The sequence below is a fragment of the Acartia tonsa genome, chromosome 1 (assembly GCF_053477335.1).
Source record: "Acartia tonsa isolate MP-2025a chromosome 1, ASM5347733v1, whole genome shotgun sequence".
Taxonomy (NCBI): Eukaryota; Metazoa; Arthropoda; class Copepoda; order Calanoida; family Acartiidae; genus Acartia; species Acartia tonsa.
This window is the reverse complement of record NC_137260.1, coordinates 4,362,805-4,388,582: the sequence shown is the minus strand read 5'-3', so window position 1 is coordinate 4,388,582 and position 25,778 is coordinate 4,362,805. Positions and strand designations below refer to the sequence as shown.

The 25,778-nt window shown below is 32.8% G+C and overlaps 2 protein-coding genes across 3 annotated transcripts in view; both read right to left on the bottom strand.

The window, feature by feature from the left end:
- Vps15 (vacuolar protein sorting 15) overlaps positions 1 to 122 on the bottom strand; it is a 60,642-nt gene extending 60,520 nt beyond the window's left edge. For both annotated transcript variants that reach the window (XM_080178391.1, XM_080178451.1), the window contains exon 1: positions 79 to 122. The gene's annotated coding sequence lies outside the window, so the exon portion shown is untranslated. The remainder of the gene's footprint in view (positions 1 to 78) is intronic.
- LOC145333399 (putative lysine-specific demethylase 4A) lies at positions 119 to 25,051 on the bottom strand. The gene is made up of 17 exons (XM_080178554.1): positions 23,246 to 25,051; positions 22,469 to 22,574; positions 20,920 to 20,997; positions 20,125 to 20,313; positions 18,604 to 18,673; positions 17,581 to 17,714; positions 16,679 to 16,804; positions 16,148 to 16,238; positions 15,335 to 15,408; positions 14,622 to 14,753; positions 14,112 to 14,207; positions 13,265 to 13,367; positions 12,805 to 12,891; positions 9,659 to 9,759; positions 8,464 to 8,549; positions 2,132 to 2,273; positions 119 to 910 (listed from the first exon to the last, which is right to left on the bottom strand). The coding sequence occupies exons 1-17, from the start codon at positions 23,314 to 23,316 to the stop codon at positions 878 to 880; spliced, it is 1,719 nt and encodes a 572-aa protein (XP_080034680.1). The 5' UTR covers positions 23,317 to 25,051; the 3' UTR covers positions 119 to 877.
- Between the last annotated feature and the right edge of the window lie 727 nt (positions 25,052 to 25,778).

Here is a 25,778-nt window from a genome sequence, read left to right as displayed (position 1 = left end):
CAATTTAACCCTGCCTCAATGTAAAGCACACCCCAGAACAATAAATTGAACAACTGAACTAGCAAAATTTCGTTTTACCTGCATTTATTAGGTTTAAATTGCAAATAACATAATTAAATCTGAAATAAATACATAGTGAAGAAATATTTTGATTCATAATTTAGATTGCTTTTTTTTTATTTAATGTTAATAACAAAAATAAATAGTTATCTTTTAGTTTACCTATTTTATTTTGTCTTGAAAATAAAGACAAACCAATGAAAATGGAATAAATGGTGATTACTAAACTCTTATACAATTATTATTACCCTTAAGAATACCAAAAAGTATACATATAGGTACATAAAAAAATTGTATTTTTAACAACAGAAAAATACACAAACAAAATTGAACGTTGATACTGATAAAATTACAATTTTACATAGTTATGAGATCTATATTAATAATTTAATTTCTATTTCTTTATTTAATTTTAGAGAAAAATTAACAATTATTTTTAATCTTATTTTATTAAATGTTTCCTTCATAATTGGCTGAATTTCTGTTCAAATAAGTTTGAATTAATTCTAAGTAAATTACCTACAACCTTTTACACTTAAAAAATAAATAAATAGGTAACATTTCTAGTAAATTGCAAAAAATATTCTTAAGGAATTCAAAAAAGCTTCCAAGATAATATTTTAATCAATTGTGAAGAAAAAAACAACATTAGTGACAATGTGATTATTTGATTATGATTTGTTGAAAAATGATGTCAATGAAGGATTGCTGTTATTTAGAACCGAGCTGAAATAGATAGTGCAGCCCGGTTTCAACTCGTCCTAACTCATCAGGCTGCGGGTCCATCTGGAGCTATCAGCTGATGTTCTTTCTTTGGTCAACTTTCTATGTTCCACTTGCAGTCAGCGCACTAAAATAATGAATTTATTATTAGTTTTCTGTTACACCAGATTAGCATGTACTTTAATAAAGTGAAACTTGTAGCTTGCTGAAATAACGATCTACCCCTTTTACTCCATCACCTCCTCTCTTACTGGATGAACTAAATGACCAGTAATGATGTCCAGGTTAGCCAACTAAAATTGAAGACAATTTTTCCCTTGTCATAATATCCATGTATTTTCTACATCCATTAATAATACATTTTAATCATTTACTACTCAAAATAGTTATTTATCGCATCGTATTATTGAGATCTTTTCGCGGATATTAAAATAAGCCCTTGCTTACAAAACTGGAAGGTACTAATTTTATGATTTTTATTTTAATATTCGTGGAAAAGGTGTCTGTAATATTATTCTATATATGATTTTTCAATATGGCTAAAAACCGGTTCTGATCCAGTGGATATTGAACGGTTTCGAAGCCAAATCTGCAGGGATAGGAGTACGCAATCACCAGGGAGGGAGAGGACATTGGGCTGTTTATTTCACTAGTCCCCTAAGTCTTGTAATAAAGTTTGTTTATTCGTTGGGTACTTTTATTGAATTTTTTATTTAGTTCAGTTAGTTGGGTGTCCAAACGTGTCAACAACTTATAATAATCTACAAAAGGAGCAATTTTGTGTATTATGATTGTGGGTGTACTTCAATTTATCAGCCATTGCCTCATCTCATTGGAACCCTGGCAATCACCCATGTAATAAACTAAAATCAGCACACTTGCAGAGTAGCTTTGCTACCAACAAAAACAGTCTAGGGATGGCAATCCGTCAAACTTTAAGACCGGATTCGGATTCTTACAAGAATCCGTCAACAAAAATGGCGGATTCCCGCGGATTCCGGATTCGGATTCCGGATTCTAGCAATATTTTGAAAAGCTTTTTTAAAAAATTTAAAAAAATTAAGTGCTACATATGTCCTAAAAATTAATGTTCTTGGTGTTCTCTATAATTCACTTCCGAGAATCGAACCAGATTTTAAAAGATTTTATATATAATGATGATAATCATTGCCTTCAAAAAGCGGAAGTTGAAAGAAAAAACTCAAGAAGCTAATTTTAGCCAACCAATTAAAAATCCGAATCCGCTATTAAAAAACGGATTCCGGATTCGGATTCCAAAATTGACCAAAAATTGGGCGGATTCCGGATCCGGATTGCCAACCCAAGGTACCAACAAAAATACCGTAACCTGTTGCATGATAGGGTTGATGCAGACCCTCATCTTGCACTTCTGCTTCATGGTGCCGTTGCCGCCGAATGCCGGCATGTCGTAACAGTTGACACAGTCCCCGCAGTTCTTTTTTTGACACTTTTTGCACTTCCTGCAAGATCTGAAATAAAAAGGATTGAAAAACAACAAGGATAACAATATCCATAAGTAGCGAAGCTCTGAAACGGTGGGACAAACGAACATTATCTCTTTGTAGAGTGTCAGGACTAATAATTATAAATGAATATATAAAAAAAAATTGTACGTAAATTTGTTGCAGGATCGTGAAATATAGGGTACTGTTTAAAGGACATACTTACATTTTTAAGACTTTATTATAGAGATACTTCGCTTAAAATTTTGAATTTTGTTGTTTTAGGAGTCACTATTACAAAAATCAGATATATATGTTATTTAGGTATATAACATAAAAAATAGTTGTCAAAAAATTTAAAAAAGAACTAACATGATTGAAATGGACGTATCCTGGTATGTAACACTTATAGAGTTATTACGCTTTCTAAATCGTAACTACTTGTTATAGTTATCATCATGCTATGTTTGAAATCTATAGGACAATAATAACATATATAAATTAACGAAAAGAGCCAACAGTTATAGAAAAGCTTCGATTTTCAAAGTAGTTTTCTTTCAAGACAGACATACAGACAAACTTCAAGACAACTTTTTAGAGGTTTTAATGAAATCAAGAACTATAATAATCTAATAGTTCGAAAAAGTTATAAAGAATACTTTAATTCTTAAGTGCTAAGCTTTTTTTGGAGGCGATTATAATTTTAACATTAGCCCCGTTTATTGTTTAATTAAAAATAATCTATTTCTTAAAATTTTTTTATTAATGCACGTAGTTCAAAATATAATGTAGGCTTACAATACATTTATGATTTAGAACATAATTAATTTTGATTAAACGCTTTGTTTATGTCAATCCCACGCTTAATAGTTTTATGATGATTTCACACAAAGTGCCTATTGAGCAAGGATAACACCCCCATTATATCTATAATACAAAGTAGCTTGATGTCTGTCCGTCTGTCTGAAGCTTAAGATCTCGGTAACTGCTTAACCGAATGGGCTCTACTCTTCAGGAATTATACCTATTGGTGGTTTTAAGATATTTTTTTGGGGGGTGGGACACCCCCCCCCTCCCAAAAACAAATGTTTTGAGGCAGTTACTTTAAAATAAATGGCAACACCAGAAATTCTAATTTTTTTTAAAAATTACCTCTTGGGGCACAGCCCCTAGTGGCTAGGGGCGAATCCGCTAGTTTTTAATAATTTAAGGGTGGGGGGGAGTTTTTATTTCAATAACTAACAACTGAAGGAAGCCCTAAACATGCGGGCCTACCCAGTACCCACTATAACCTAACCTGACAAAATAATAAACAAAAATAAAAACTATCCCCCACACCTAGTTTCAATTTATCTTTAAAAATAAAGGATGAGGGGGAGGGGGGTTCAAAGTTCAACAGACAAAATTAATTATGTTTTTAATGTATTATACGCCTACATGATATTTTGAACAACGTGCAATAGATTTTTCCTCTCACATATTTATAAACACAAATTAATCAGGGATCTAAAGGGATGAGACAATGGCCGATAAATTGATGTACATCCCTAATAATGATGCAAGAAATTACCCCTCCTGTAGATTACAATTAGTGGTTACAACGTTTGGACACTCAACTTCATGAACCAACTAATCAAATTTAATAAAAGTACCCAATGTTGGCAAGTTATCATAAAACTTTGGGAACTAGTGTAATAAACAGCCCTATGTCCCCTCCCTCCCTGCAAATTACTAGATCCTTTATCATACCTACACACAGTTTATACTTTCCAAATTTTAATTAGAATTAAAAATCAAGGAAATTATATCTTCATTAATTTCACGTGTTTTTATCTTAAATATTAAGGGGGGGAAGTTTGTACACTTATAGGAAATGAAATTCAGTATCAAAGTTTGGGAGGGCCGTGTGGGCTTGTTTTTATAGTTATCAACCTAATTCTTTTTGTATAATCTCTTATATGAATGGATATACACATAAAACTTTGAAAATTGAATTTAGGCACTTCCCTTCTAGTGGCTAGTGGAGCAAAAGACCCCCCAAAACACTAAAAATATGAGTTCTGAGCTTATTTTTAAAGATATCAACCTGATTTTTTTCAAGAAAACTTTTTAAAAATAACTGAACTAAGTAACCATTACACATTTCATTTTGGGACTTTCCTTCTAGGGGCTTGTGGAGCAAAAGACTCCCCAAAACTAAAAATAGGAGTTCTGAGCTTATTTTTAAAGTTATCAACCTAATTTTTTTTAAAGAAAACTTTTTTAAAATAACCAAATTAAGTAGCTATTACAAATTTCATTTTGGGACTTTCCTTCTATGGGCTTGTGGAGCAATAGAACCCCCAAAACTAAAAATAGGAGATCTGAGCTTATTTTTAAAGACATCAACCTGATTTTTTTAAAGAAAACTTTTTAAAAATATCTCAACTAATCAACTATTACACATTTCATTTTGGGACTTTCCTTCTAGGGGCTTGTGGAGCAAGAAGACCCATCAAAACTAAAAATAGGAGTTCTAAGATTATTTTTAAAGGTATCAACCTGATTTTTTTAAAGAAAACTTTTTAAAAATAACTGAACTAAATAACCATTACACATTTCATTTTGGGACTTTACTTCTAGGGGCTTGTGGAGCAAAAGACCCCCCAAAACTATAAATTGGAGTTCTAAGCTTATTTTTAAAGGTGTCAATCTGATTTTTTTAGAGAAAACTTTTTTAAAATAACTGAATTATGTAATCATTACACATTTCATTTGGGACTTTCCTTCTAGGGGCTTGTGGAGCAAAATACCCCCCAAAAGTATAAATAGGAGTTCTGAGCTTATTTTTAAAGATATCAACCTGATTCTTTTTAAAGAAAACTTTATTTAAAATAACTGAACTAAGTAACCATTACACATTTCATTTTGGGACTTTCCTTCTAGGGGCTTGTGGAGCAAAAGACCCCCCAAAACTTAAAATAGGACTTATTTTTAACGGTATCAACCTTAAAGGGTGAGCAAAAAAAAATGCGTACCTTTTTAAAATTGAAATTGCGCGGCTTGTGTTAATAGTAGAAAAATGTTACGCATATCGTTAGAACCGTTAGGAAGTCTATTTTTTGGAAATATAAAAACGATTCCTGTGCTACGTATAGTTTAGGAGCTATATGGTAAAATGTCCCAACTGGCTTAAAACTTGACTTGCGAGTAAATCATTAAAGATTAAAGCATACAAAAAAATATGTACCTTTTTAAAGTTGAGATTGCGCGGCTTGTGTTAATAGTAGAAAAACGTTATGCATATCGTTAGAACCGCTATGAAGTCTATTTTTTGAAAATATAAAAACCATTACTGTGCAACTTATAATTTAGGAGCTACGTAGAAGAATGTCCCAACTGACTTAAAACTTGACTTGAGAGTAAATCATTAAAGATAAAAAAAAGTGTGTGCAAAAATGAGGACATTTTTAAAATTCAAACTTCTCGGCTTGTGTGAATAGTAGAAAAATGCTATGTATATAGTTAGAACCGTCATAAGCTCTATTTTTTGGAAATATAAGTACGATTTTTGTGCTATTTTTAGTTTAGGAGCTGTATTGATAAATGTAAGAAAAGTGGAAAAATTTCATCTTTAATGATTTACTCGCAAGTCAAGTTTTAATTCAGTGGGGACATTCTACCACATAGCTCATAAATTATACGTAGCACAGGAATCGTTTTTATATTTCCAAAAAATAGACTTCATAGCGGTTCTAATGGTATGCATAACGTTTTTCTACTATTAACACAAGCTGAGCAACTAGAATTTTAAAAATGTACGTATTTTTATTTGCATACCCTTTACTTTAATCTTTAATGATTTACTCGCAAGTCAAGTTTTAAGCCAGTTGGGACATTTTAACACGTAGCTCCCCAACTATACGAAGCAGAGGAATCGTTCTTATATTTCCAAAAAATAGACTTCATAGCGGTTCTAATGGTATGCATAACGTTTTTCTACTATTAACACAAGCCGCGCAATTTCAATTTCAAAAAGGTACGCATTTTTTTTTGCTCACCCTTTATTTTTTTAAAGAAAACTTTTTAAAAATAACTGAACTAAGTAACCATTACACATTTCATTTTGGGACTTTCCTTCTGGGGTTTTGTGGAGCAGAAGACCCCCAAAACTAAAAAAAGGAGTTCTGAGCTTATTTTTAAAGGTATCAACCTGATTTTTTTAAAGAAAACTTTTTAAAAAATAACTGAACTAAGTAACCATTACACATTTCTTTTTGGGACTTTCCTTCTAAGGGCTTGTAGAGCAGAAGACCCCCAAAACTAAAATAGGTCTAAGCTTATTTTTAAAGATATCAACCTGATTTTTTAATGAAAACTTTTTTAACATATCCAATCGAAGTAGTCATTACAGATTTCATTTTGGGACTTTCCTTCTAGGGGCTTCAAAACACTAAAAATTTGAGTTCTGAAGTTATATTTAAAGATATCAACCTGATTCTTTAAAGAAAACAAAATGAAATGTGTAATGGTTACATAAATCAGTTATTTTAAAAAAGTTCTCTTGAAAAAAAATCCGGTTGATACCTTTAAAAATAAGCTTAAAACTCCTATTTCAAATTGTGGGGGGTCTTTTGCTCTACAAGCCCCTAGAAGGAAAGTCCCAAATGAAATGTGTAATGATTACATAATTCAGTTATTTTAAAAAAGTTTTCTTTAAAAAAATCAGGTTGATACCTTTAAAAATAAGCTCAGAACTCCAATTTATAATTTGTGGGGCCTTTTGCTCCACAAGCCCCTAGAGGGAAAGTCCCAAAATGAAATGTGTAATGGTTATTTAGTTCAGTTATTTTTATAAAATTTTCTTTAAGAAAATCAGGTTGATATCTTTAAAAATAAGCTTAGAACTCATATTTTTAGTGTTTTGGGGGGTCTCTAGCTCCACAGGCCCCTATAAGGTAAGTCCCAAAATGAAATGTGTAACGGTTACTTAATTTAGTTATTTTATAAAAGTATTTTTTAAAAAGATCAGGTTGATACTTTTAAAAAAAGCTCAAAACACCTATTTTAGTTTTGGAGGGTCTTTTGCTCCACAAGCCCCTAAAAGGGAAGTCCCAAAAAGAAATGTGTAATGATTACATATTTCAGTTATTTTTAAAAAGTTTTCTTTAAAAAAAATTAGGTTGATACCAATAAAAATAAGCTCAGATCTCCTATTTTTAGTTTTGGGGGGTCTTCTGCTCCACAAGCCCATAGAAGGAAAGTCCCAAAATGGAATGTGCAATAGTTACTTAGTTCAGTTATTTTAAATAAAGTTTTCTTTAAAAAGAATCAGGTTGATATCTTTAAAAATAAGCTCAGAACTCCTAGTTATAGTTTTGGGGGGTCTTTTGCTCCACAAGCCCCTAGAAGGAAAGTCCCAAAATGAAATGTGTAATGATTACATAATTCAGTTATTTTAAAAAAGTTTTCTCTAAAAAAATCAGATTGACACCTTTAAAAATAAGCTTAGAACTCCAATTTAATAATTTTCGCCGTGACTCGTATCGATGATAGTTTTGGGGGGTCTTTTGCTCCACAAGCCCCTAGAAGGAAAGTCCCAAAATGAAATGTGTAATGGTTATTTAGTTCAGTTATTTTTAAAAAGTTTTCTTGAAAAAAAGTCAGGTTGATATCATTAAAAATAAGCTCAGAACTCATATTTTTAGTGTTTTGGGGGGTCTTTTGCTCAACTAGCCACTAGAGGGGAAGTGCCTAAATTCAATTTTCAAAGTTTTATGTGTATATCCATTCATATAAGAGATTTTACAAAAAGAATTAGGTTGATAACTATAAAAACAAGCCCACACGGCCCTCCCAAACCTTGATACTGAATTTCATTTCCTATAAGTGTACAAACTTCCCCCCCCCCCCCCTTATAATAATCGTAACAACACTACTTGAGTTCATCATTAAATATTCAAAGAGGATAACGCCAAAAAAACATATAATTAGGTATACGATATCTATCCATATCTATATCTATGAGGGAAATTTGGCTAGTTCCCAAAGTTTTATTATTCGTTTAATAACTTTGGGGACTTTGTTAAATTTTGAATGGTTTGTTCATTAAATTAAGTGTCCAAAATTTTAACCACTAATTGTAATCTAAAGGAGGGCTATAATTTTGTGTACCATTATTGGGAATGTACTTCAATTTATCGGCCATTGTCTTATCCCTTTATATCCCTGTTGTTACCTGAATCTGTGATTTTTGGAGCAGGACATCATCGCCTTCTTGGCCATCATGTCGTCAATGTTGGCTCCAGCAAATCCTGAGGACACCTACACAATAAATGGATGTATTAAAAGTTTGATGTTGCACCAGATTTTCTTGTACTCTATGATAAAGTGATTGATTGATTAGCCATAGTTTTTTAGGGTTTGGACCTAAGTAGCCATGGATTAGGTTGAGACACTTTTGTATAGCAATTAGGGCTATCAAGCTCCAGAGTCCACGTTCAAGCACATTATGACTTGACCCGCTATCTCAAGAGAGCTACACTCATAATTACCTAGCTCACCCTCGCCGAGTATGGTATTTGTCCCAAATTAAATCACCGAAATGAATGACGCTCTCCGCACAGGAGCTTGGGATAAGGGAAGTACTGATATTATGTACGTGACTATTGAGTATCCAAACTTACTCAATTATCCTCTTCCACTAGGGGAAGTTGCGTGATTATTATTACGAAGAGAAATTTGAGTCAACACATAGAAAATTAAACTCGAACTCTCACCACCGTAGCCTAGCGTGTTACCACAGAGCCACGACAGGGGTGTATATTCTACATGGGATCCCCTGCTCAGGGGGGGGGGGGAAATAAAAAATAAGTGGTTGGAGGGGGAAAAAAATGTTAAAATTAAGAAAAATGAAAACATTTTTTCCACCCCCCCCCTCCTTGGTGAAAAAAAACTAAAAAAATGTGTGGTAGGAGGGATAAAATATAGAGTTCTTTAAATATTTTTCATTTTACCCCCTACTTGGTAAGAAAAAAATAGGGGGGGGGGGGGAAATAAAAAAATTTGTAGCAGGAGAAAAAAATAAATCTTGCAGAATATATACCCCTGAGCCACGACGCCCCTTGATAAAGTGGTGCTCGTAGCTGGTTAAAATAACGATACCCCTTCATCCACACCATTTACCCAATCCCCTTGCCTAATTAAATCTACCTAAGCATTTCATAGCCAACTTTAAAATGTCAAAAAAAAATGAAAGTTATGTTAACCCGGGCTTTCGGCTCCTCGGGCAAACTAGACCAGAATTAATCTCATATTTTTTTTTATTTTTCTATCTGCGGAATCAACCCTCGTAAAACTACTTTTATTTTTTTAAGATATAGACAACTTCTCTACCTATGGATGTTGTTATCTTTGTTTAAATCTAAACTTACATAGTTGAGTTCCACTTTTGGAGGTTTAGCATTGACAAATGTTGCCTCATAAGCCAGCTGCAGCTTTCTCTTCTTCATGTGAACAAAGACGGATGGCTTCTCTGAAATTTAATCTATTGTTAGGCAGGCCAAGTTTAAGTGATGTCTTCCCAAAGAATGTCTCTTGAGCACTGGTAACTCCCCCCCCCCCCACCCACCCCCCAGTCTTTAGTTTTTTTCTAAACAAATCCACAGGCAGAATCTGGAATCCGCGGAGAATCCGTTTTATTTTTGGACGGATTCTTGTAAGAATCCGAATCGGGTCAAAAAATTAGACGGATTGCCAACCATATAATCTACAAAAGAGATTGTTTTGTTTGTTATAACTTGATAGTAACATTAATTTTCATTAATAATCTTATCATAAGGGGGGGGGGGGAAGTTTGTACACTTATAGGAAATGAAATTCAGTACCAAAGTTTGGGAGGGTCGTATGGGCTTGTTTTTAAAGTTATCAACCTAATTCTTTTTGTAGGCTCTCTTATATGACTTGATATACACGGAAAACTTTGAAAATTGAATTTCGGTACTTTCCTTCTAGGGGCTTGTGGAGCAAAAGACCCCCAAAACACTAAAAATATGAGTTCTGACCTTATTTTTAATAATATCGACCTGATTTTTTCTTTATAACACTTTTTTTAAAATAACCGAATTAACGAACCATTACAGATTTCATTTTGGGACATTTTGGGGCTTGTGGAGCAAGAGACCCCAAAAACACAAAAATATGAGTACTGGGCTTATTTTTGAAGATATCAACCTGCGTTTTTTATATAAAAATAATATTTAAACATACCCGAATCAACAAACCATTACAGATTTCATTTTGGGACTATCCTTCTAGGGGCTTGTGGAGCAAGAGACCCCCAAAACACAAAAATATGAGTACTGGGCTTATTTTTGAAGATATCGACCTGATTTTTTTATAATACTTTTTTAACATAACCGAATTAACGAACCATTACAGATTTCATTTTGGGACTTTCCTTCTAGGGGCTTGTGGAGCAAGAGACCCCAAAAACACAAAAATATGAGTACTGGGCTTATTTTTGAAGATATCAACCTGCTTTTTTTATATAAAAATAATATTTAAACATAACCGAATCTACGAACCATTACAGATTTCATTTTGGGACTTTCCTTCTAGGGGCTTGTGGAGCAAGAGACTCCAAAAAATCATAAAAATATGAGTTGTGGGCTTCTTTTTTAAGATATCGACCTGATTTTTTATATAAAAATACTATTTTAACATAACCGAATCTACGAACCATTACAGATTTCATTTTGGGACTTTCCTTCTACGGGCTTGTGGAGCAAAAGACTCCAAAAACACTAAAAATATGAGTTCTGAGCTTATTTTTTAAGATATCAACCTGATTTTTAAAAAATTATACTGTTTTAACATAACCAAATTAAGAAAACATTACAGATTTCATTTTGGGACTTTCCTTCTAGGGGCTAGTGGAGCAAAGATTCCAAAACCACTAAAAATATGAGTTCTGAGCTTATTTTTAAAGATATCAACCTGATCTTTTTAAAATAATACTTTTTTTAACATAACCGAACTAAGAAACCATTAAGGATTTCATTTTGGGACTTTCCTTCTAGGGGCTTGTGGAGCCAAAGACCCCCAAAACACTAAAAATATGAGTTCTGAGCTTATTTTTTAAGATAACCTGAGAATTCAATTTATTTTGTTTTGGAGGTGTTTTACCCTACTTTCCCCTAAAAGGAAAGTGCCAAAATGAAATTATTAGTGGCTACCTAGTTCAAACATGTGAAAAAAGTTTTCATGAAAAAAATCAGCTCAATATCTCTAAAAATATTTTTGGGGGGTCTTTTGCCCCACTAGCTTCTAGAAGGAAAGTCCCAAAATGAAATCTGTAATGGTTTCTTAGTTCGGTTATGTTAAAAAAGTGTTCCTAAAAAAATCAGGTTGATATATTTAAAATTAAGGTCAGAACTCATATTTTTAGTGTTTTTGGGGTCTTTTGCTCCACAAGCCCCTAGAAGGAAAGTCCCAAAATGAAATCTGTAATGGTTCGTAGATTCGGTTATGTTAAAATAGTATTTTTATATAAAAAATCAGGTTGATATCTTTAAAAATAAGCTCAGAACTCATATTTTTAGTGTTTTTGGGGTCTTTTGCTCCACAAGCCCGTAGAAGGATAGTCTCAAAATGAAATCTGTAATGGTTCGTAGATTCGGTTATGTTAAATAGTATTTTTTTATTATATAAAAAAAATAAGGTTGATATCTTAAAAGAGAAGCCCACAACTCATATTTTTATGATTTTTGGGGGTCTCTTGCTCCACAAGCCCCTAGAAGGAAAGTCCCAAAATGAAATCTGTAATGGTTCGTAGATTCGGTTATGTTTAAATATTATTTTTATATAAAAAAAGCAGGTTGATATCTTCAAAAATAAGCCCAGTACTCATATTTTGTGTTTAGGGGTCTCTTGCTCCAAAAGCCCCTAAGAGGAAAGTCCCAAAATGAAATCTGTAATCGTTCGTTAATTCGGTTAAGTTAAAAAAGTATTATAAAAAAAATCAGGTCGATATCTTCAAAAATAAGCCCAGTACTCATATTTTTGTGTTTTGGGGGTCTCTTGCTCCACAAGCCCCTAGAAGGAAAGTCCCAAAATGAAATCTGTAATGGTTCGTTGATTCGGGTATGTTAAAAAAGTATTATAAAGAAAAAATCAGGTCGATATCTTTAAAAATAAGGTCAGAACTCATATTTTTAGTGTTTTGGGGGGTCTTTTGCTCCACAAGCCACTAGAAGGAAAGTACTGAAATTAAATTTTCAAAGTTTTCCGTGTATATCAAGTCATATAAGAGAGCCTACAAAAAGAATTAGGTTGATAACTTTAAAAACAAGCCCATACGACCCTCCCAAACTTTGGTACTGAATTTCATTTCCTTATAAGTGTACAAACTCCCCCCCCCCCCCCTAATTATCCCTTTCTAGTAAACTGTAAATTTTTTTGATAAAGTAAAACTGACCATAACTTGAATTTCAATGATTCCTTCAATTAGTTGATTAATAGATTTGTTGAAAGAATTAAGAGAGGAAAATTAAGCCGCAATAAAAAATAACAAACTTACTGATTGGTTTGATTTGAACTCTACACGCGTCAGGGTTCTCCAGAAGGTCGAGCTTCAACCTACGTGCTCTGGGTCCTACCAAAGGTTCTAAACAAACGGTTAGCTTTATAAATGGATATAGCATATGTGGATATATTGACAGGGGAAATTTTGTCTTAATTTAGGTTGCTAATATGGACCACATTTATTGGTCAGTTCGTTCAGCAGTATAAGGGAGGGGGAAAGGGGGTCTGTGTATTACACTAGTCTCTTAAGTTTTATTTTAACGTTTTCTTATTCGTTGACTTTGGAGACTTTTAATGAATTTTGATTGTTTTGATTATTTAGCTCAGTGTCCAAATTTTCAACCACTAATTTAAATCTACAGAACGGGTAATTATCATTGGGGTGTACATCACTTTATCGGCCAGTGTCTTATCCCTTTAGATCCCTGACTGTGCTGTTCATATAAACAATATACCTTTCTTGATGGAAGTAACATATGCAGAAATATCATATGTCTTGAACAGGTCTATCTCGTCCTCATACTTGGGGAAGTTACCCTCAGCCATGATAAAACTAAACTGAAATAATAAAACAAGGATGATAAAATGTTAAAAAAGCGAGTTTAATGAATACAATTACAAAGAGTTTCGGTGAGTGGCTTTACCAGAATTCGCTCTATTACTTAATAAAAATGGCTCTAAATGAATTACTTCAAATAAAATTAGTTAAACCAATAACCAAGGAAGTCCAAGTTTTTTTTTAAAGGGGGGGGGGGGAGTTGAGAGATAAAATGAGGGATTTTAATACCTTGCGGGAGGGGGGGGGGGGATATAAAAATCCTCCCCCCGCCCCCCTTGGAGTGAACGTCTATACCTTGCCTATAAAGTATATTAAATCTATAAAATTATGAGTAGTTTCTGCCATTATAAATTGTAATTACTTTATACCAAGCGTAGTGTTTTCAATTTAAATATTGCTGTATTATTTCTTGATATAATCGTTCTTGTTCAAGAAGGTGGATTGTTAAAGAGTATATTTACTTACGAATTAACTTGTCTTAGAAGGAAAGCTACCACCCCATTAGAAGTAAAACAAAATATTTTTCAGTAAGGGCTTTAAAACCGACTAATATGTGCTGGATTAGAACCGGTTCTCAGCCACACTGATAAATAACCATTCCTCGTCAAAAATAAAAGGGAAGGACAGGAGAAAGGGAAAGTAAGTAAAGAAGAAGGGGAGAAATAGGAATAATAATAAAAATGACACCTTAGCATTACCAACAGAAGGTCAGACAAACAGACATACACGAACAAAACACATACCTTGTCAAAATACCACTTTGGAATTTCTCTCTTGATTCTCAAATCTTCCTGGAATTTCTTTATCTCCTCTTCGTCGTCTAACAACACCATTGCATCCTATAAAATAAATGGATATATTATTTCTTGGATGTTACACCAGATTTTCATGTTCTCTATTAAAGTAAAACTTGCAGCGGGATAAAATAATGTTTTGTTTGTCGTCATTCAATTTATATAAATAACTGTTTTATCCTTAGACTATTTGATCCCACAGAGTTCTAAAGGGATAAGACAACAGTCGATAAATTGATGTATATCCCCATTGATGATACACAAAATTACCCCTTAAATTATGTATATTTCAATTAGTAGGTTGAAAACGTTTAGACACTTAACTTAATGAACCAATCTATCAAAATTCATTAAAACTACAAAAAACTTTGAGAATTAGTGTAATAAACAGCCCAGTGTCTCCTCCCTCCCTGCCCAGTACAGTACAAGTTTCAGAGTAGCTGCGCTACTATTACTCACGTCATATGCTCTCTTGAGGTGGGGAGGATCTTCCGGATGGAAATCCCAGTCTTGATTCTTCACCCAGGCATCTATCCTGTTGGGCTGGTACTTCCGGATGAAAGGTTCCATGTGTATCACAACTGCATTGTCCTACAGAAAAGGTAATTTATTTCGCGTAATTCCGTTGGGTTGTAGTCAATGAAAGTCTCTTATTAAGTCAAACTGTTCTTAATTATTGAATACATTTGGTCATTATTGAGCACGCTTTGACTTAATAAGAGCATTTGACTAAAACCCAACACCCAAATTTAAAGAAAATACACAAAAAAGGATCCTTTATTACACATCTACTAGCAGTTAATTTTGAAACTATATTGTTAAAAACTCTAAGTACCTAATAAAAATGTTTTCAACAAAAATTTTATCTAAATCTACTATCTAAAAATTAGAATATAAACAATTTAATAGTTATTTATTGAATCGTATTAAAGACAGTTTTCCTCGGACATTAAAATGAAAAATTATATGATTAAATCCAGTTTTGTGAACCCCGTGGGTCCAAAGGCCCGGGCTAACAAAGCTGGTATTGATTCTACGATTTTATTTAAATTTTAGAGGAAAATTATTTGTAATACGAAGCTATACATGATTTTTCAGTATGGCTGGTAACATGTAATAATCCAGCGGATATTGATCGGTTTCTAAGCCATACTGGAAAATTGTAGGCCTACCTTGTCGCCACATAAGCAGCCCCTGAACCTCTTTCCATACTCAATCCATCTCGGCAATGCGAAATTCGTTGATTCTGGAAAATTAAAGTTTATAAATACAGTAAATATAGCAAAAGAGTAAAAAGTTTAAAAATAGAAAAAGGATGACAACATCCATGTATAAACAGACACAGTGGCTTATAGAACAGATAGTCAGTTCTCAAAACAAAGAAAAGAGAGAGTTAATATACAAAAACTGAAAGAAAATCACGAAACCTTAAAGAAATAACATATACAACTTTTAGGCATGGCCGACAGACAGTCGAACAAATTATTGTACAGAATAGATGTGCATATGTAATAGGAATCTTTACTGAAAATTTATTTATCTAACTTTAATAGCAGCCGAGAAAATCACATTTCCCCCATAGCGTTACGGACTGACTGAGCAGACATAGCGAATTATAAATTGATGTACATACCCTATTATGATACACAAAATTACCCCTCTTTTGTAGATTACAGTAAGTTGTTAAAACATTTGGACACTCATTTTAATCAGCCCTAGCTATTCTACAAAAAATCACGAAACCTTTGGAAGTAAGGTGGTGGTATATCTTGTTTTTTTTATGTAACTGAAGAGGGGTGGGTAAGAAGTTGAGGAAAAGGGAAATTGTGGGGAAATTTTCCTTTAGAATTGTTTGTCAGAATCACATTCCTTTTTTCCTGATTTTAATAAGAAAGTGTTATAATACAACTTTAGGGACTATTGGGACTAACAGCCCAATGTCCCCTCCCTCCCTGGGTATAATTCTAGCTGATTTGTATGCACACCTGCTATGTTGAAACCATGATTGAAACCACTGTGGTAGGCGTGGGGGAATACTATTATCATATCTCTTTCTTCTTGTACTACTTTGTGGACCTAGATAGATAGATAGATAAACATATTATTAGATAGAGAGATAGATAGATGGATAGATAAATTGATAAACATATTATTAGATAGATAGATATGGTAGGCGTGGGGGAACACTATAATCATATCTCTTTCTTCTTTTACCAACCAATAAGAATTGATTAAAAGTTTCCCATGTTGTTGTGCCAGCGAATAAGAACAATATCAAGACTTTAAAATCATACTCTTGTGATATATGCAATAGACCTGACTTTTACCTACACAAATTAGATATTCTTAAACGTACCTCAAAAACCGACTGGTAAAAGTTTATTTTTATTTAAATTATCTTCATGGCTAACCTATATTTGGCATATTCAACTAAAAATTTAAAGGTCGACTACTCTAAGAACCCCAACTCAGTAAATGCACTTCGTTCAATATCCCTTTAATTAGAAATAACTTACCCTAACTCCATATTCTTCTAACAGATATGGCGATAACATAACAGCCTTGTGACGTAGGAGATTATGACATGCAGCTGTCATATGCGGAAACAGTTTCTGTGCAGCTTTCTCCAGCTTGTAACCATACTAAATAAATAGATAGATAATATGACAGCTTTATGATGGAGTAGACTATGACAAGCAGCTGTCATATGTGAAAACAGTTTCTGAGCAGCTTTCTCAAGCTTGTAACCATACTAAATAAAAAAAGTTTCTGAGCAGCTTTCTCCAGCTTGTAACCATACTAAATAGATAAGATAGAATATATGATGACAGCTTTATGACGTAGGAGATTATGACAAGCAGCTGTAATATGTGGAAATAGTTTCTGAGCAGCTTTCTCAAGCTTGTAACCATACTGAATAGATAGATAGATAATATGACAGCTTTATGACGTAGGAGATTATGACATGCAGCTGTCATATGTGGAAATAGTTTCTGTGCAGCTTGTAACCATACTAAATAGATAGATAGATAATATGACAGCTTTATGTCAGAGGAGATTATTGGTATTAATTTTAGCTGCCTATATTAAACAGCAGCCGAGAAAATAACATATGGACCCAAGGCGTTTCGGACGGGCAGAGTAGCTTCTCTCGTAAAAATATTTCCAGCATGGCTTCGAAACAGATTAATATCCGCTGTATTCAAACCGGTTTATTAGCCATACTAAAAAATTATGTATATTCTCGTATTTCAGTCAGTTTTCCACAAATAATGAAATAAATACCAGTTTTGTCAACCAAGGCTTTTTGCTCCTCGGAGCTAGGTAACAAAACTGGTTTTAATCAGCCCAGAGCTGCCGTGTCTATTATACGATGCGATAAATAAATATTATAGATAACTGAAATAAAGTAACCTACCTGGGGAGGGACACAATACCATGTCTTGGGAGCCCCGAAATGAAGAAAGTTAACCCCGTACAGATCCATGTCCTCCACGTGCCAGCTGAAGGTTGCCCGCCACATTCCAAAATATAGGTATGGCATATTTACACCTTAAAATAAAGGGGATCATTTTTTTTCGCGTATTTTCCGTAAAGTTGTGCTTATGAAGTCAAACTGTACTTAAGGGGGGGGGGGGGGGAGTTTGTACATCTTCAAAAATAAGCCCAGTACTCATATTTTTGTGTTTTGGGGGTCTCTTGCTCCAAAAGCCCCTAAGAGGAAAGTCCCAAAATGAAATCTGTAATGGTTCGTTAATTCGGTTAAGTTAAAAAAGTATTTTTAAAAAAATCAGGTCAATATCTTCAAAAATAAGGTAAGAACTCATATTTTTAGTGTTTTGGGGGGTCTTTTGCTCCACAAGCCCCTAGAAGGAAAGTACCGAAATTCAATTTTCAAAGAAATACGTGTATATCAAGTCATATAAGAGAGCCTACAAAAAGAATTAGGTTGATAACTTTAAAAACAAGCCCATACGACCCTCCCAAACTTTGGTACTGAATTTCATTTCCTATAAGTGTACAAACTTCCCCCCCCCCCCCTTATCATCAAACACTCAGTATATCAATGACTGGTCATAATTATATATCATACAGTTAAATGCCATGTTAAACAGGAATTTTAAAATGATGTACAACCCCAATAATGATACACAAAATTGCCCCTTCTGTAGATTACAATTAGTGGTTGAAACGTTTGGAAATAAACTTACTGAAATATCCAATCAAAATTCAATTACAGTCCTCAAAGTTGTTGAGCCAAAGAATATAAAAAGTTCGTAAATTTATCCAGCTACAAGTTTTCCTTTTTTCCTTAATTATTAAAGTACATGATAATATGTTGTAAGATCCAAGTAATAATATATCCATTCAAAGAATACCAAGGTATATAATATTCGGGTATTAATACACACAGACAGACAGGCAAAACCTAAAATTTTACCTGGAATTTGTTCCTCCATTTCATCTGTGAGAATTGAGTCCAGTCTGTTTATGTTCCAGATCTTTTGGTCCTGATATATATATTGACTAAGAGATATAAGTTTTCTGGAATTGTAATGTAGGGAGTAGATTTGAAATCTGCATCAAATTTTAAGGATTTTTTTTATAAAATTCGTTTTTTCTATAATTCTTTATCTAAAAGCGGAAATACAAATTAAGTTAATTAATTTTGGCATCTGTGATTGGTGGATTTAAAAAATCTGCGCTCTGATTGGATGTCGTACATCATTCAACCAATTAGAGCGCAGGTAGTTTAAAATCCACCTATCCTATTGGTCAAAATTAATTAACTTAAAATGTATTTTCGCTTTTAGATAAAGAATTTTACAAAAAACGAATTTTATAAAAAATCCTTAAAATTTGATGCAGATTTCAAATCTACTCCCTACATTAAAATTCCGGAAAACTTATATCTCTTAATATTGACTTCATCAAAATTATTATTTTTGTATTCTTGCAAGAATAGGGTCTTGTGATCAAATATTACAAAGGGGGGGGGGGGGGTTAATGCAACCATCTCGTAATCAATGATTAAATAGCACTGAAATTTCGATCTGAAATTTTGTATGAGTAATCCTTGGTAGGTCTATTTTCCCTAAATCGAACAAAAAGTTGGAAAAGTAACGGCTAACGGCTCAGCCATTTTGCCATTTTTTGGCTATTTTTAGGGCAAATCTTCATAAATTACGTAGAAATCAACTTTTTGAAACATATTTTTGCTTTAAATCATGTGTAATGATACAAAAAAACATTTTTTAGATTTCTAGTACCAGCAACTTCCGGCTAGAACCGTTTGAAAACGTTTTGGATCGGAAAAGAGCATTATGTGGAGAGAGGTTTCGTGATTGATTTCGCTTGAAAATACCCAACAAATGTCTAAACGGATGAGCCGCCAGCCGTTAGCCGCTACTTTTCCAACTTTTTGTTCGATTTAGGGAAAATAGACCTACCAAGGATTACTCCAAATTCGAATTCTAAGTGCCATTTATACATTGATTACGAGATGGTTGCATTAAACCCCCCCCCCCTTATTTCTTTTAAAATAAATGTCTGAATTTTGTTGTGAACATTCTTTAGACTAATAAACAACATTGTGTCTATCAAATATACTTTTATTTTAGTAATCTGTTTGATATATGTATACAAATTATAAACTAAACTAATTAAGAACGTTGTCATACTTGTTTTAAAACATTTTTTCGGTTAATAAAAAATGCTTTATGATTCTAATCTATCAGGATTGGTTTTCACGAAAACTTGTGCCTTTTAAAGTTAAATGATATTCTTTGCCTTCGTCTGTAGATATACAACCACAATTAAAGTATAAATATTAGTCTCTGATAAGTAAAATAATTCGAATTCCAAGAAAATAATTTTATATAGACAAACACACAAACATCCTACTACTTAGCAAGGTAAAGATCCAACAACTTCAACAACAACAAAAGATTGAAAATGTAACCTTATCAGTGATGGATTCACAGACATCGGCACCATAGATGGGAGGGACTGAGGTCTCATCTATAAGCTTGTCCCAATACATATCTTCTAGCTCATCATAGGTTTCATGTGATGGTGTTACATAGGTGGGGTTGGTGGCCAGTTTTCTGTAGGCCTCTACGGTTAATCCGGCCAGACTAGAGTGGCTTGCCTGAAATTTTGTAACTTGTGGAAATGGATATAAAATATACGATAATATTATGACAGGGCAAAATATTAGGTTGCTATTTCCCCTGTCAGTTATTGCTCGGCTCTTTTATCCAGTAGGAGGTGTGGAAATGGGGAAGGGGGGATTGGGGGAATGTTATTTTAGCATGCTACAAGTTTCGCTTTATTTGAATACATGATAATCTGGTGTAAGATCCAAGTACCTAATAATCGTTAATTTAGGCATGTTAGCATTTTCCTTATTTTAAAATAAGGATTTCTGTTTTGTACAATTTTAAAAAGCTCAGCAGGTCTAAAATTTTTTTTAAATGTTTTAAATTTGTAGGTTAGGGAGGTAAAATATCTCCAAAAGTACTGTCCCGTTGGTTAACTTAGATATATAAAATGGAAATAGAATATATATGGATACTATGAAAAGGGAAAAATTAATGGTTGCATTAATGGAACTTATCTATTGGTCAGTTCGTTCATCTAGTAGCAGGTGGATGAGTGGTATCGTTATTTTAGTCCGCTGCAAGATTCACTTTATTTAGAAACTTGGAAATCTAGTGTAACATCCAAGTAATAATATAACTATTGATATACTTACTGTGAAAGCTCCTTCGTGTGCGGTGGGGGCGATGGTCTGCATTACTGGTGCCTCTATCTTTATATCCATTTCATTCACCTACAAAATATTTCTTTTTTCTCACATCAAATACTTAGGATAGAAAACAATTGCATTCCCATTTTAGTTTGGCATTATGGCAGACATAATTACCCCTTTTGTAGATTGAAACTATCAGTTGAAAGATAGTACCTACCATTCCACATTTAATAATCCTGAAAAAAAGTGAAATTGGGCCCATGGTTTTTTTTATAATAGGGATATAATTTTACAAAACATCATGCAGGGAGAGAACATTTGACAATTAAAAAAAATGGTCCTCAACGTTCTTAAGGCAACGAATGAGAGAGCAATTATTATAAACTTTGGGGACCATTTTTTTTAATTGTCAAATGTTCTCTCCCTGCATGATGTTTTGTAAAATTATATCCCTATTATAAAAAAAACCATGGGCCCAATTTCACTTTTTTTCAGGATTATTAAATGTGGAATGGTAGGTACCCAAAATTTGGGTACTTCTTGTGAATTTGGATTGGTTTGTACAAAACTGTTAACCAAATTTTTCAATTTTAAGAATGGGTATTTTAGTTTATCATCATTTGGGATGTACATCAATTTATCATCCAATATCTTATCCCTGAAGATAACTGTGTTAAAATGTATCCTATTTCACATTTACTTAGGCTCTTTGAAAATGGTTTAGGTTTTTAAAAATAAAAAATTCGAAATAACAGACAAAGGACTTCCATCCACGAGATTTTATGGAAAATCTAAAAAGAAATACCATACAATAAGTGCACAGATAATCATTAAAAAAACATCCAAAAAAATATCCTTCATTTTCATGGTATTTTACAAGTTTATTTCTTTTATGGTACGTCACTGCTTTTGGAATTTTCGTATTTAGATAGGTGGCACGTTTCAATACAGGTTTATCAAATTCAGACAAAGTTCTTTTATTGATTAAAATTAAAGAATTCTTCTACTTTCACTTTTTAGAAAGAATAAATAGGGTAGGTAACAAAGATCTATCTACTTAAAAATTTTGAATATCTCTGAAAACTCTCAAAAGATCCTTTTCCCTTTTTGAAATAATAGGAGCGAAATTAATAGTAAATGTAAAAAATAAAATTTAGAGTGAACAATAAAGGCAAGAGATACAATCTAAAATAAAATTTTCCCAAAAAGCAAAAATATGATCATAAAATTGTGATCATTTAAGGGGGGGGGGGGTTAATACAACATCTCGTAATCAATGAGCCGTCAGCCGTTACTTTTCCAACTTGTTATTCGATTTAGGGATAATAGACCTACCAAAGAACACTCATTTAAAAAATGATCCTGAAATTCAGATTCTAAGCACCATTTGCGCATTGATTACGAGATGGTTGCATTAAAATAACCTTAGTGTATTTTCTTTTTATATCTATCTAACTTTTACATTAACAATATGCTAGACTGACATAAACATCATATTATCAATATTTATTAATTTTGAATGACAGATAAGTTACCGGCTCCAAATTCTTACCTGGTACCCTTTAGCCCTAGCTATCCATTCGTCCGGCGGTCTTATCTTGGCAATTCCAGCTTTATGAGCTCCACAGGATTCCATGTAGGCCAACAGGTTCTTTAAACTGAAAGCAAAAAAAATGTCAGATGTTATCAAAAAAAAAAAGAATCGACCCTGCCCCTTTTGGTTAGTAACATAGTTTCCTTACAAATTATTTTCAGTTCATTAGTACCCCACATATTATATAGATCTCCAACAACCAATCCTTTGATTGCATGATTTTTGTCTTTCTGTCTTAAGTGTTATGTGTTGTCTTATCTAATATTTTAGATATAAAATTCAATAAAATAACTTTAGTTTTTTAGCCCACAAATAAGATAACCAAGTAATTAAAATTTAGATACCAGAGAAAATGTTTATAGCTAATGCAAAAAATCTGCCCTTTTGTAACAAAATCTGTACACATTCAAACCATGAATATGGATAGATTGTTACATATTGGCTTAATTTGATAGGTCATGATTATATCTATTTATTATATAAATAGCGCCCCAAAAGCCATAAAGAGAGGGGTAAGGTTTCCGTAAAGGTTATGTGTTATAAGTTAAAAACAGTAGTAGAACGATAAAAATTTATGTTAACTTTTTAAAAAAAATTTTTGTCTATAGTTATTTTCAATAAGAAATACTCATATTTAGTGAATATTATCGTTCTACTACTATTTTTAAGCCTTAAAACACACACCTTTACGGATTCTACCAGAAACCTATCCCTCTCTTGGTTAAAAATTTCTACCTGGAGAACTGTTCCATTGTTGGTGTAAATGTTTGAACCTCCGGCCATTCTTCTTTCACAGAATATGGCATTTTTAAATAGTATTTTATCTCTGGAAAAAAATACAAAAATCACATCATTTATCACACAAAATTCCTCTTACCTATAGTTTAATACATCTAACAAACAAAATTGAATAACACACATTTAAAATTTTCAAAATGTAATAAAAAATATCAAACAGATAGAGACTACAAAAACTATGAAAAAATGCTTTTATAATAATAAAATTTAAACTTTTCCAAATCCCAGGATCAAATGTTAATTCAGGGATGGCAATCCGAAACCGTATCCAAATCCGTTTAATAATAATCCGCAGAGTTTGGGATCAAAACTCAGAATCCCAATTCTAAATTGTAAAATAAATTATATTTTAGCTTGGATTAATGGATAGGTATAGTATACACGTCAATTTAGCTTGCTAATATGGACCTTATTTATTGGTCCAGTAAGCATTCGATTTTGGCATCCCTGGTAAAATTACTTTTTTTTATATCAGATATTAACATTATTGTATTACAAGCCCAAAATATTTTACAAAAATCTCTTAAAATAAAAAAATCTTAATGTAAAGCTCAAAGATCAGAGGTAGATTACAAAATTTTAACTTAATTAAGTAGATTAATCATGCAAATTTATCAATTTTGCTTTTACTAAGTAAAATTGGCTTATTTGAAAAGTTTGGAATGCCCAATCAAAATTCAATAAAATATACTTTTAGCTACCAGACAAAAACAAGTTTTTATAAATATTTTCCTTAAAAATAATAATCCTATAAGACTAATCTAGATAATCTTTTCACTATTGTGAACTAAACTAGGATGAAACTTTCCCAATAAACAAAAAAAATAAGATTCTTTACAGTTTATGTAACATTTTACCCTTGATTACAAATACAGCAGGTTATTCTTCAAAAAAATGTTTTGGGGTTGGATTTAAATTGTCTTATAAGGTACCTTAGTAAAATAAAATCTAATATATTTTTTATTTATAAAGCTTTTCTGAGGTACTCTCTCTCCCCTCTGGTTACTATTCAAATAATATTTTATATATGTATTATGAGCTTCAAGAATCAATAACTACGTAAAATATGATAAATAAATTACGCTCTAAATCTACAGAAAAAAAAACGAAATCTTTTATAATTGACGAAAAGTTTACATTTAAGTATCACGTATGTAATAAGGCACATCAATCAAAAAATAAAACAGGTTAAGGTCAGGTATAGGTATAAAGGGATAAGACATTGGCTGATAAATTAATGCATCTCATCCCCAATGATTATACAAAAAATAACCCCTTCTGATGGATTCAAACATTTGAACACTTAATGAACAAACAAATATTTTTCTTTTTTAAATTCCTAAAGTTGTTAAGCCAACGTTATTATAGAACTTTAGGGACTCCTTTAATAAACAGCCAAATGTCCCCTCCCTCCCTGGGTTACGGTATATAAAAGGTATAAAGTTCAATTAAAATTTACTGTGAACTAAATACTTTTCTTAAAACTAGCTTATTTTAACAATTTGACACTTATTTCAAATGTAAAAAAAAACACTTTTAAACTCTTATGATGAATACATTAGTTTTGAATCCTTCCATCTTATCCATCTTTGTCTTGAACTTCCCCATCATCCACCTTCTCTAGGATGTCGAGTAGACTTTCATCAGTAGTTTCTAGAGAAGCTTTATCTTCACCCTGCGAGAGAGCATCCTTTTCCTCGAGGTTGTCATTTTTCTCATTGTCTATGATTTATTCATTTTAGAGATTTTTAACATCATAAGTATTGTAAAGATTTATTACAAATATTACACAGAAATTCCTTTCCAAATTTCCTTTTTGTGCATTTTTCCAATATCCAATTCTTGAGAACACTTCTTATTAAAAAACAATATAATATATTTTAACCCTTAACGGTCGGGGGGGGGGGGGGGGGGGCGTTGAACGCCCCCCATCCGGTTTTTTCTATCTCATTTTCTGTGTGTGAAAGATAAAGAGCCCAAACTGCTTGACTTTTTAAGTATGGGTATGACACATAACTAAGAGTTGAAATTTTTTGAATATCTCCATCCTGGCGGGCACAGGATGCCAGCAAACCTGGCAGGGTCATCCAGGTAAAGAGCAAACATATTTTTTTGACTAAAACAAAGCATTTTATTATACCAAAATACTAAAAAATCCTCTAGTAGTACATCCTTATATGAAATACAGGTGTTCAAGTCACTTTCAGGTTCCAGGAATGATCCTGCAGGTCCTGATCCTCCAGGTCTCCAGAAATCTTTAAAAGGCTCCTGTGGCCGCAATTTTTGACTTAGAGACTTCAAATTTTAAACTTAAGCTTTTCTTACATGTCTTCATAACGTATTAAAATTTCAAGAAGATCCGCCGCCGTTTTCCCGCCGACCGCCGACTGCGGCGGCTGGCAGCTGCCAAGTACAGCTGCGGCCGCTGAAATTTATATTTTGATATTTCTAATGTGAAATTTACATAAAA